Genomic DNA, 13,594 nt, shown 5'->3' with positions numbered 1-13,594 from the left:
ATTTCATTAGTTCTTCAGAGGAAAGGCAGCTGACTTTCAACTGAGGTTCTTTCTTACGTGGGAAGGCACAGGGTGATCTCTGCTGGTCTTTTCTCCAGGCCTCTGGGTTCCAACAACTTTCCCTGGGGTGATTTCTTTCTGATACCTCCAAAGACCTGGGCTGAGCTGCAAGTGCTGAGATGAGGTATGCTGAGCTGCTTGGGCTGTGCTACATTGAGTCTCTCATTTAAGCACCAGCCAACTAAGTCAAATATCATTCATTGCAGCAGGCACGCCTCCTGGCCAACTGCAGATGTCATCAGCAACAGATGAGGTTCACGTACCATTGGCTCATGCCCACAGCAACAGAACTAGGTGCCTTCCCCTGGCCAAGTTGACACCTGAATCTAACTACCACACCTACTGTCCTGAATACCTGGCGAGCTCCCTACTATGCATGACAGCTGAGGTATACCCTGCTTGATGAAGCTCTCCATGGTCCTCCCCAGGTTAGAAGTCACCTTCAGGGTTCTGCCACCCTTGCCACATGGCATAACAAGTTTTTCTATGAAATGTTGACTTCTCCTGTGAGCACCTGGAGAGCAGGGCCATGTCTTAACCCAATGTTCAACATTCTACTGGATTCCTGCTGTCGGGAATCAAGATCTATGGTTTTCTAGTTCTGTGATGGTCTTCATATTTTCCTTTATATCCAGCAAAGGGCAAGTCATGCCTGCAGGCGAGTAAGGTCACTAGTTCCAAGCATCATCATGGTTGGATTGCATTAAATACTTTCACTCTTAACAGGAGACTGGACCCCAAGTAAGGGGTTATGAGCTAAAACAAAAACAATTTAATGTAGGATTCATCCATTTACACTTAACCTGTGGTCTTCTTTATTTGTCGTATGTGTAATTATGAGAAGTGATATTTTCCATTTATACTTGATTTTCATTTATATTTCATACATGTGAATATTCTTGCCAAATAATGTAGGTTTTAAATATTTCTTTCTCTTTACCATTTTTCTTGTTTTGATTTCCAAAAAAAGGAGCTGGTGGCTGGTCCCCACTTGTGTCAAATAAATACCAGTGGCTGCAGATTGACCTTGGAGAGAGAATGGAGGTCACAGCCGTGGCCACCCAAGGAGGGTATGGGAGCTCCAACTGGGTGACCAGCTACCTGCTGATGTTCAGTGACAGTGGACAGAACTGGAAGCAATATCGACGTGAAGAGAGCATCTGGGTAAGTTTCTTTACTGAAAAACATCGTATGTCAGAGTACGAATTATGCCAGTTATTCCATGTTGCTGCAAATCTGTCAGATCAAGTATAGAACCAGAACCTTCTAAATTACTTGAAGATGTTTTCCAGTGAATGTAAGATGCATATTGCCATTTAAAATAGTTTGCTTAGGTATAATTTATGAAATATCTGAAAGTAAAACAGTTTTACAGCATCCTGAAATATGAATGCATATTTTCATTATTACTTTCTATAGTATGATGTATAAAGAGTAAATGTCATGTGAGATCTGTAATTTTTGCTCAATAACACAATAGTTTGTATTGCTTCAGCACTGTTTTACGTTAATACATACGCTTGTTCTGCCCTGCCCTCTGATTTAGGTCTTTGAGAGACACTGAACGCTTCAGTAAGTACTCAGAGAACCTCTCCAAATGGCGACATGTTCAGAAACATAGCTAGTGCCCCAACTGGCACTCACAAACTGGATGCTCCCTTGTAATTCCTGGGGGTAAATCTCTTTGGTATTCTTTGGAATCATAACTAGTTTAAATTACGTGGCATTGTGACATAAGCTTTATTTCTTACTCCTTTGCCAGTGCTTCTTTTGGAAGAATAAAATTTTGTTTGTTTAACATTTTTGAATATTGAAATGTATTTCATTCATTATCTTTAACATCTTTAAATCATAGTTTGCTCTAAAAGAGAGGCTGTAAAGGTAAAATGCTGTATTGTAATTGGACGATGGAGCAGTAGGTGGAAGGGTGGATTGTCTGATGAAACAGCTGGTGGAGGAAGGTGGCTTGAAGGTTTGCCAGGTGGAGAAGAAATGACTTTTTATTTAGTAACAATGGAGTTTAGTTCCCATTTAATTTAAACTGGGGATATTGTGTCGCTTTTTTTTTCTTTTCCTGAGTTGTCATGGTAAGAGGAAAGGGGTCCAAGCTCAGGAGTCACTGTTTATTAGCACCTAGCTTACCTTCTAAGGCTAAAAGGGACAAGATGGCAATCTTCCCTGGACAGTAATTTGACATCATTTGAATTTGTTAGAACTCTGTTACTTATTCTGAGTTCGTAGGGTTATTTATTCAGTTTCTTATCTCTGAAGTGCTTATTGATCATTCAATAAATCTTGATGTAAATTGAATCAAGAATGAGTTGGATATCTAGCACTACATAAAAGAACAAGAACTGGAGAGAATTTATCTTTAGGAGTTTTTAGGACTGCTTGTCTTAAAGTTCCCAATCAGGGACCATATATGTGATCAGAGATAGATATTAATATTGAGCTAAGTCTAAGAAATCCATCTTCAAACCGGGTTTACGATAAACTAATTAAGAATGAATAAATTAAAGCTTAATGGAATATTGATATATAGAGAGAATTCATGTTCTTAATTAAATATTGATTTTAAGAATTCAGTAACTAATATTTAATGCATACTTATTCTTAGTTGTTTCATATTTTGGATCACCCTCCCCTCATCCCTAATACATGTTTGGGAAACTGTGAAAAGTCTTGCTTTTCAGTTGACCAGTATTGTGCAGAGAGCAATAGCTAGGCTTCACCCTCCACCATTTTGCTCAAGGGTCAAGGTCCTAAAGGAAATTGTGCTAAGAACATGGCATTAACCCTAAACCTTGCAAACGAGGATGGGTGCTTCCACTTCCAACCTGTCCACCCCGCAGTGTGTTGAGCCCGCATCAGAAAGGCTGAGGTAGGTGTCTGCCTCCCAGCACCCTCCTAGCGAGTCCTTAAATAGAGACCTGCTTTCCCTCCCTGCATCCTTAGCAGTTCCTGGGGCCTGGCACAGAACAGAAAATCAGCACATGTTGACTGAATTAATGAATGACTGACATTGTTTTGGTTTGGTAAAGCTGCTGGAATGTAATATACCCAAAACGGACCAGCTTTAATAAATTGGGGATTTATTAGCTTACAGATCGACAGATCTAAGGCCATGAAAATGTCCCAATTAAGGCATCAACAGGACAACACCTTCTCTAAAGGCCAGTTCCTGTGAGTTTGGGCTCCTCCGTCAAGTAGCAAGGCATGTGGTGATGGGGGCTGGTCCTTCTCTCTGGGTTTCGTTTCTCAGCTTCTAGTTTCTTCACCCAAAGCACATCTCTGGGGATTCATCTGTACAAGCTTCTCTTAATCTCATCTCCTAGTGTCTGTGTGTCCTTATCCTCTTGTAGGATTCCAGCACGAGGACTGAGGACTGAGGTCTACCTTGAATGAGGTGGGTCACATCTCCATTGACATAACCTAACCAGAAGTCTCCACCCACAATAGGTCTGCACCCTCAGGAGTGAATTAAAGGGACGTGGCCTTTTGGTGGCTCAGCAGGCAGAGGTCTCATCTGCCATGATAGAGACCCGGGCTCGGTTCCTGGTGCCTGACCACACACAAAAAAATAAAAAAAAACATGGCCTTTTCAGGGTGCAGGGGTGGTTTGGTGGTAGAATGCTCGCCTTCCGTGAGGGAGACCTGGGTTCGATTCCAGGACCATGAGCCCCCTGCCCCCTAATGGCCTTTTAGAATCAAACTACCCCTTACATATTCCTTCTTCCAGGAGGGTGCCTTTCTTGATCCCCCCAGGCTGAAAGGGAGTCCTCACCACTCGGCACTCCTCTTTTATTGCCTCCACTCGGGCACCTGAAGCTCGAGTGTAGGTGTTTCCTTGCTCCTGTGCTTTGAGCTCCCTTAGGAAAGGGACTTCACCCCATATCTTCTGCATCCATCACCATGCTGGCAAAGAGTCACTGTTATTTGAATTAATATCCTATCCTAGGCCTGGCTCTACCCACAATGAACTATTACAGCAGGGCATCTCACTAGTTGATAATTATCAGTATTATGCATATAGCTTCTTTTAAAAAGACTGGACTGATTTTGGCTGCTCTCCAACCCTATGCCACAGAGTCAGCTGCTTTTGATAAACCACAACAAAGCAAAACAAAAAACCTTCTCACTTACCCGAGCCTCTGCCCATTTTTTAGGCACTCATTTTATATATGAATTGATGACACCACTAACATGAATGCAATTAAGATTTTTAAAAATTCCTTATAATATTAACATTATTCTTTACCAAAAATCATATGCACTTTTTCCACTTTAGCATTTTGATTTGTTTTCTGCTGCCATAACAAATCACCATTCACTTGGCCACTGAAAATGACAGGTTTATTATTTCACAGTTTCTTTAGGTCTAAAGTCTGGGTGGGCTTTCTTACTGGAGACTCAGGGGAAAATTATATTCCCAACTGTCTAGAGTCCCCAGGATTATCCCAGGTTCAACATTTTGCCAGGATGACTCACAGGACTCAGCATATGGTTGTGTCACTGGGATTTATTACAGCTAGAGGACATGAGGCAAAATTAGCAAAGGGAAAAGGTGCAAGCTTCTTAGAGTTCTCTTTTAGTGGAGCCACACAGGACACACTTAGTTTCCATGGCAATTGGCTGTGACAACATGGCCGAAATCTTGTCCACCAGGAAAGCTCATTAGAGACCCAGGGCCCAGGGTTTTTATTGAGGGTTGGTCACCTAGGCACGTTCTGCCCCGTGTGCACCAAAATTCCAACTCCTGGAAGGAAAACAGGCTTGGCATATGCTGCGTTGTTTGTAGAAATAGTTTAGGGATGGTGAGCCATCATCAGTTAGGGAGGGAGAAACCCTTCTGAAGGATGGGGAACCTTGGAACGGGCCTTTCAGTGGATGGCCATCCCGCCCGCTGTGTTGACTCTTTTCTGCACATAAGCTCATTCAGGTTTCTGGACAAATTCAGTTCCTTGTGGTTGTAGGACTGACATCCCAGGTTCCTTGCTGGCTGTCATCTGGGAGCTGGTCTTTGTTCCTAGAAGTTTCCCGAATTCCTTTTTATGCTTCCTGTGGGGCCCCTTCCAGCGATTGGCTGGTCAAGTCCTTTCCCACTGCAGATCTCTCTGACTTCCCCTTCTATTCCAGCCAGAGAAAATCCTTCCACCGGTAAGGGCCAGTAGAACTAAACTGGTTCCACATGGATAGGCCAGCAGAATCTTTCTAACCTTCATTACAACTACAAAGTTTCTTTTGTCATATAAAATAACATATATTCAAAGCTCCAGGAATGAAAGCGGGCGTCTCTGGGACCACTCTCCCCACCGCACCGCTGTATTTGTACATCCCTCGGTTTTTTTTTTCTTTCTTGCAGTTGGCATCCCTTCTTATGCAGCACATACTTCCAGGTGGATCTGAAGATATTTTTAAAATGTCAAGTGCAGTAGTCTTGAACACCCTGAAGGCTTCCTTCTCCTGGCACTGTGGTGCTCGCAGTGATGTGATAGGACCTGCCTAGGGCTTTGCCCAGAGTATCTCCTGGTGCAGATTTCACTCAGAAAAATCCGCTTCTTTCACCCTCACTGCCTTAACTGCTGGGCAGAAAGATCGAACATTTAGCTTTCTTCCCGGGAGTCGGCTTCTACTTTCATAATAAGGCCAAATTAGAAACTTATCCTCCAGCCTTCATCTCCTGGCTTACCTGACCTACTTTTTAAATGACTTTCTTTCTTTGTCTGCCTCTACTCTCAATGCTAATTTTTTCTCCTAATATATGTCAATAATCCCCCTACTTCTAATTCCAAATTCCAGAAAAACTCTGAGAAAGCAGTTTGCCATTAGTAGAAGTAAACTTGAGGTTATTAAGGGTCTTAGTTTGCCACACTTTGGGTAAGTGTCCATGTGCTTTGTGTGTGCTTGCCATCGGGGCTGTTAATTTTGGTACTCAGTGTGTGCCTTTCTAAATACTCAAAAATTCTGAAATCAGAATCATAGTTGACCACAAAGTCTTTAGTTGGGGATTGGGGGTTGCAGGTTGTCCAAGAAGGTTTGTATTCTTTATTGATGGTATGTTGCACAATGCTGTTCATTTGGTAAAAGGCTGCTTCCATGGGTGGACTGGGTTTATGCAGCCAAACAATTAAAGATAAATTCAGAATTATGAAATCCTTTCCCAAACCATGAGGCTTTCTTATTTAAATGGAAATATAGGAATGCATCCTAAATTACAAAAAAGTCATCCCCATCTCTTATCCCGGGACAAACTGTATCTCAGGACGCACAAGCTCATTTGATGTACAGAGTAAATATCCTCATTGGAAATATAGTTGGAGAGGTTTCATTGCTTAAACAAGGTCAGAAAAATATGTACGGTGAGTAGAGATGGCAGATTTTCTATGAGTTTTGAACAGCTAAGGCTTTTTTATTCGTCTCTAGTAAAACCACTCCACTTGTAAAGCTGGATGCCAACCTCCATAAGGGGTTAAAGGCTGTGCTTGGAGAAAGGGCCCATAGTCACATAGAGGGATATGTAATGACATCATATTGATCAAATTACGTGGATCAGTGATCTCTGCCAATTAAACCAATATTTATTTTCTACTGATTTCTTCGAGAATGAGTCATCAAAGCTCCATCAAGAAATATGATGGCTCAGATTCGTTATGAAAATCCCTGAAGCATCCCTCATAAACCAGTAGCCTGAAACCCAAGCTAATGCGAGTGGGGGTCTGAGCTGTCCGGGGCCCCTGGACCAGCTACAGTGGCTGCGCTCAGGAGTCTCCATCCGCCTCCTGCTTGGGACCTGGGGTGCGGGAATCCCCTGCGGGCAGGCAGGGACTGCGCAGGCGGGAGGGAAACTGAGGCAGGCACGGCTCCAGCTCCACCAACCCCCCGACCCCTCCTTGGTCCATGTGGGCCCTGCCTCATGCCTTTTCCCGTTGTGCTCGGAAGGTGTCTCAGGGCTAACTGTGGTTCCCCAGTGTACCTTCTCAGGCCACTCACCAGGTGCGACCTCGTTTCTTCCCCTCCCCCTTTCTGCCTGTGTGGACCTGCAGGTGGACACAGCCAGGCTGACCCTCCCTCTCCTCTGGGGCTCTGCAACGTGGGGCGTCCCCTGTGCAGAGGCTCCACTTGCTGGGCCCGCCTACCCTGGGGACCGCTGAGTCCCTGCCCCACCATGGGGACCCTGTCCCAGCAACCCCTGCTTGTCTCTTCTTCTCTTTTTTCTTAGTTTCACTGTCCTCTCCTCAAGATCTTTCACTCTTCTCATTTTTTCTTCTATTATTTCCTCAACTGTCTATTCTCTTTTCCTTTCCTCCATCTATTATGCATTTTTTTCTCACCTCTCCATTTTTTCCCCATTTCTGTCCTCTTTCTGTAGGGTTGCAATTATAGAAATCAACTGGAATCAGTTTGGGACTCTGTCCACACTGTAGGACATGGAGGGGCCCAGATGCAGCAGTAACCAAGAGACAGGCTCTACCCCATGCCTTCATTGGTCTTTGGCTTCTCTGGATTGGCTTTTGACGTTTATTCCCCTGTTCTGGTTCAAAAGTCGGGATGAGCGCACTTACTTGCTTGGCTGGGGTTGAGGGTCCACCCCAAAGCTAGCTCATGGCCTGAAATGGGCAAGGGCTGATAGGATGCATGGAGCCAGCTGACCCCAGCTACGCCCTGGACTGGTGGATGGCATTATGTGAGCCCTTAGGCCAGCTGAGGGAGGCTGGGGAGATGCTCTACAGAAAGGCAGCAGGCCGGGAGGGCTGCATTTTCAAATGTCCTCCTGTTTGCCTCCCCCCTCATGCTCTGTCCTTGGTCCTTTGCTTAACTTTCCTCTCATTTATTTTCCTTATATCTCTTCTCTTTCCACTCCTCTCTTCTCCCTTGGCTCTAAAGTAGGAGGAACCTGGATTCCTGATGGCTGCAGACCCTGCTAGCAAGCCTGTGGTCCACACCCCAGGAACACCACCTGGGATCTTGGTAGAAATGCAGAGTCTCAGGCCCCAACCTCACCCTCTGAGTCAGAATCTGCATTTTAACAAGACCCCGAGGGGACTGAAGAACAGGATAAATTCTGAGAAGCTCTGATGGAGATGATTCAAGTCTCATCTTAGTGTAAGAGACTGTTGTGCCCCTTTGATTGTTCTCCAATGCCTAGAGTCATAGGGGATGTTTCCTACCTGGTGAAGCAGCTTATGCCATCCACAGATCTCTCTGCAGTTGCATCTTAGGAACCTTTGCCCCAGCGAACACTGCAGGACACGCTCTCCCAGACCGTTTTCTACTTGAATTTATCAGTAAATAACAGCCACGTGGTTTGGAGCTTAGATTTCGCTCTGCCTTTGAGAACCATAGTATTTCTTCAATACGTACATTCTGTACTAACTGGGGCTTCATTCCTTCCATTAAAATCTCATCAGAACTCTACTGTAAGGGTTCTAGCCCTCATGAATTCCAAATGAGAGTTACCATTTGAAACAGCTTAGACTGTAAGTGGATTTTTCCTCCTTCCCCACTTATGTGAGAAAGGCATCTTTCTAAAAATAAGTAAAATATAGTTAACGAAATTCTAGTGTAAAAAATAATTATAATAGGTTCTTTTTTTGCTTTGAAAAACTATTTAATGCTAGATCCTTAGATGAGAATACAATAGAAATAGTAAACTATTTGTAACCTTTTTCTGTTTTGGATAATTTCTATGCTAGAAAACTAAAAAGACTAATTAATTAGGGCAATTAATAATGTATTGAGACAGGCACAGTAATCTCACAGTGCCCTAAGGGGGGCTACACGGCCACACCAAAAATTTAAAGTACAAGAAATGACAGGAACATTGGGTGCATAAGGCATAGAATGAATTGATGCACAAATGACAAAATGTTAGCCTTGTAAAAAATGTGTGGCTATTATTTGGGGTATGTGTGAAATATTGCATAATTTAAGATAATAAGAGAGGAATACTGGGTTCAGGTTTTTAAAAACCATGGTTACTTGGTATAAACAGAAAAATAGCATGGCAAGTAAAGAAGGTGAAAGAAGGATAAGTGAACTCATAATAAGAATCAGAAATCAGGAAAAATGTTAGTGCGGTAAGGAATTCCATGTCAGCTGAGTAAGGGAGCTCAGATGGAAGTAGGAAGAGGGGAAATTCACTTGACAGGGTTCTCATTGTTTATTCAGCCATTTCCAATAATCCAATATATTGGATTATTATATATTATTATATATTGGATTATTTCGGGTCCAGATTAATACTGGGCTATAACAGGTCCATGCTTCTAACATTAATGCTAATCAGGTGATGACTCAAGCTGAGCCAAGTCCCATATCACTGGGGAAGTTGCAAAGAAGGAACTGCAGGGGCCTCCAAGGTCTGGCCTGTGCAGACTCCTGGTATATTGACTCTGGTTTACTTCTGAGAACTGCTAGGCTCTAGCAACTCTTCAGCTCAAGGTTTCTGTGTTGATGATATCCTAGGAACTTGGAGCAGCCTTGTTAGAGAAGGGGTGGTCCCTTCTTACCTACCCACCTGGTTACTCTGAGCTGATGGATTCCTTCCAGGCAGGGGCATTTCCTTGTGAACAGCTGTGTTTCTTGCTCACCATCGTGGACTCATTTGCCTTTTCTACTGGTCCATTTCCCTTCTGTGTCCTGAGAACTTCATGGCCACAGAAGATCAGACCCATGTTGCTTTCTCAATAAAGGTTTGTCAGATTGAATTAAGGAAAAGTTTCTGTTCTCAAATGCATAAAAAAGTTGAGAGACCCAGAAAGCTTAGTGAATAACGTGATACTGTGTATAGTCTGGGAAGCTTTTGATATCAAATAATAATTATAACAAGAGACTAGCACTCCCCCTGCCAAAGCTGTACGAGGATGACGTCCTCTTGAACCTGAGAGAGAAGTGTCACATTTGTCCTCAGTTATGGGTCTCAGTGACAATAGAGATAAACACTGGCTTCAATCTGTAGGGAACTCTCAGCACTGCTGAAAAGGTTGAGGCTGAGAAATGAGCTGCGACCATGAAATAACAGTTCCCCAGAGGCTATTGACCCTGGGACTACTGTTCTGGCCTGGACTTGCGGCTTTCCATGTGGACCTGCCTTCCTTCCGTGTCTTTCTCTTGCAGCCACCCCAGCCTGAAAGCTTCATTCGAAGGCCCTTGACAGATGGGAGAGCGTCCCCCAGGGGTACTTGTTCCCAGGACTTTTTGTTTTCAACTCTCACATATTGCTTCCCTTTTACTATATTCATTCATCCCTTACCTATTTCCCATAAATTCTGGAGTCGGGGACTATGGCTTGTTTATATCCTTGGTAATGACTCCACTGCTTTCCAAAATGAACAGTTTTGCTCATTTGTATTGATGCGTGTTATCACACGGTACACAAGTAGAAGTTTAAATATATAATGAGATAAATAGCGAGTCTCAGCTCATGTGCACTCCAAATTACTACTTCACTTTTCATTATAATGAAGTGGTTGTTGAAGTGGCATTATTAGAGATATAAAGAAATTAGGATATATTTTATGGAAAAGGTAACTCATAAATAGTAATATGAATGGAGTAATAGAGACTCGTGGGGAGGAGGCAGCTTTAAATGTTGTTCATTTGGAACAAGATAGCAATAGAGAGTCTTTTGCTTTAAGTAAGACAAACAATGATGGCAAAAATTAGAATCTGACAGAAAAAAAATAAAAAGGTGCTCTGGCAGCACACAAATTGAAAAACAACACTAATCAGCCAGATTTCAGGAAGATGGAAAGCACGGCAGCTCACAAAATGTCTCCACCAGGAATTCATGGAAACTCTTCCTAATCCATTGCAGTTCAGGCATCTCAGCTTCGTGTGGCAAGGCTTGCATGCTGCCAGAGTCAAGCTCTACAAATTTTACAAGCTGCACACATAATGCGAATATACTGCATGCATACGTGTGATGTGTACTTCAGGATATTTATGGAACATTTTTTTGGTCTATAATTTTGGCATAAAGGACTCAAGTGGTTTGAGACCAGACTTATGAGAAGTCCTGAGCAGAGGCCCCCATTGGAGGTAGAGTTCTGTGGAATACTGCCCTGTTTAAAGCTCTCGATAAGTCAGGTGGTTTATGGGTTCCCCTGTGCCCAGGCTACGTGCAGTTAAAATAATTCACGACCTTTGATGATGAGTACCTTTTACAAGTTTGTATAGAGGCAGGCAATAATGAAATTAATAATAAAAATTGGGGAAAGAGATTGACAAGTCAGGCTTATTATAATATTAATATCACAGTACCCAAACTTTTAGATAATGAGGATTTCTCATATCCGCAAACTCAGACTGTCAAAATAGTAAAGTGAGGACATCAGTTGAGAAGCTGGATGTTATTCAAGGAGGTTTGAAAGTCCCAGACTGAAGGGATATTGGTTTATACCAGGTATCAGCCAGCTTTTTCAGTAGGGGGAAAGGAGAGTCAACAGGTTTTGTGGGCCATGTTGCAGCTGTTCAACTCTGCCATTGTAGCACGAAGGCAGCCTTAGACAACATGTGAGGGAGTGAGTGGGGCTGGTTCCCATAAACGTTTATTTACAAAAATAGGCAGCCTGCTAGATTTAGCCCCGGTGGACAGAGGTTGCTGACTTCTGGTTTAATCCATTTAGGTTCTGTTGGGGTGTGAGGTGGGACCCCAGCTGTATTTATCCACACCTCCCTCCAGTGCTTTTCTAGTTGTTTTAGTACTGTCTATCAAATAGCATTGAACAGGAAGCAGCTCATCATCTGCAGTGAAACAGGCGCCTGCCCACCAGTCCACGTGCTTACAAAGAGTGGTGCGGACATATGGGTGAAGTTGCCTTCATAAAGGAGCTGTGTTATTGTGGTAAAAAGAAGTCCTTCCTCTCAATGATTCTTTGTATTGCTTTAAAATCCTGATTTTTTTTACTTCTGGATTATTCCATCACTTGATCCCACAGAGGAGGAATTTGGAGTTTCCCTTATTTGGGGGGAAAATAAATGTTTCTTTCAAGCACTTGTTCCACATGACTAAAAAGTTGACTCTTTTGTGCTCTCCTTCCTAAATGTCTATCCTTTCTTTCCCAAGTTAACAAGTGCATTCTGTTAAGGTACAAAATGATAAAAAAGACGCATAATAATTAGAAAGGAAGAAAAATTATCATTATTTCTTCCTTGTAAACACAAGACACTCTCCTGAGAAACAATAAAAAGAAGTTCAGTTATGTGCCTCCTTATGAAAGTAATTTCAAAAATCAATAATTTATCTCTTTAATTAGTTAAAAAATAAAGGGAACGTGGACCTCATTTATAATAGAGTCAGAAACAATAAAACTAATGAGAAGTATATCAAGAAATACTTATAACACCCCAAAGGGGGCATGAAAGGTGATTGGAATTAATCCCTGTCTTTGGCTATCCAGACTCGATATTGTAATGACATCTATTCACTCTAATTTAGGGTGTCTTAATTTAACCCCTAAATTTAAGGGTTAAATTATTTGTGCATGCAAGAATAGCCGAGGCAGCCACAATGCCACAGCAATTCCAGGAGTGAGTAATTGGGGGTGGGTAGGAACAAGAGTTAAGGGGAGGTTTGGATTTTCTATTTGGAGATGGTGTGTTTATCTGTTATTTTTCTCTTTGGAGCAGTGAAAATTGTCTAAAATTGAAAGTGTGGATGATTATACAACTAAGTGAGGATAACGTGAGACATGGATTGTAGACTTTGGACATTATCTATGATGCGCAGTGGATGGAGGTGGCTGATGATACACTGACTGAGAAGCGGAATGTTGAACTGTGGTGTATACATATGGTGAGATATTGTGCAGCCACAGAAAAGAACAAGTCATGAGGTGTGCAGCGAAGTGAATGATCCCTGGGAACACTATGTGGTGCAAAATAAGCCCAAAGCAAAAGAACTACTATTGTATCTCTTTTAGAAAACAGCTGCAAGAAAATCAGGGCCTAGATTGTAAGCGTTTGCGGCAGTCACATTTAGTCCCGAGCTGTAAATGTTATTTCTAGATTTTGAGGTGTTGTGATATGTATATCCCAGTATTTCCCTGGAAATTTGGGTACCTGTGTGACAACTAAGACTCAGAGTTGGAGTTCGGCAGCTCGGAGAGTCAGCATTGCTGCATACAATAACTGTTACTGAAGAGGAGATAGAGCTTCCATCAGAGATAAGAATGAAGCTGATCTGGCTGGGACGAAGGTAAATCAGAATACAGGGGTAAGGAAGACATTGTCTGTGTTTTAGAACTTCACCTACTCTGTGAGACCACAGGAAGAGAGGTTTATCTTGTCCAAAACTTTAATTTTCTGCAGCACATAATCGAACTCAGTCTGTCCGGATAGCTCTTTTAAACAACCCAAATACGTGGAGCCCAGAATGGGAACAAGGGCTTGTAATTCTGTATAGCTTAGTATAATACCTGGATACACCCCAGAGAATGCTGAGCAGATAATTAACAAGTAGTGGTCCCTTGAGGGATGGGAGAAAAAATATGAAACTATTAAACTTCCCTACAAGGGAAACCCCTGCTACTAT

At 42.6% G+C, this 13,594-nt stretch overlaps 1 protein-coding gene across 2 annotated transcripts in view; it reads left to right on the top strand.

Moving 5' to 3' along the window:
* The first annotated feature begins 1,030 nt into the window (after nt 1-1,030).
* LOC143658906 (contactin-associated protein-like 3) overlaps nt 1,031-13,594 on the top strand; it is a 156,091-nt gene continuing 143,527 nt past the window's right edge. For both annotated transcript variants that reach the window (XM_077131326.1, XM_077131318.1), the window contains exon 1: nt 1,031-1,224. In XM_077131326.1, the coding sequence (XP_076987441.1) occupies nt 1,099-1,224 (126 nt within the window). In that variant the 5' untranslated portion in view covers nt 1,031-1,098. The remainder of the gene's footprint in view (nt 1,225-13,594) is intronic.

Source organism: Tamandua tetradactyla, chromosome 2 (assembly GCF_023851605.1).
Source record: "Tamandua tetradactyla isolate mTamTet1 chromosome 2, mTamTet1.pri, whole genome shotgun sequence".
NCBI lineage: Eukaryota > Metazoa > Chordata > Mammalia > Pilosa > Myrmecophagidae > Tamandua > Tamandua tetradactyla.
Note: the sequence above shows the minus strand (reverse complement) of the source record. Positions and strands in the feature narration are given on the sequence as shown.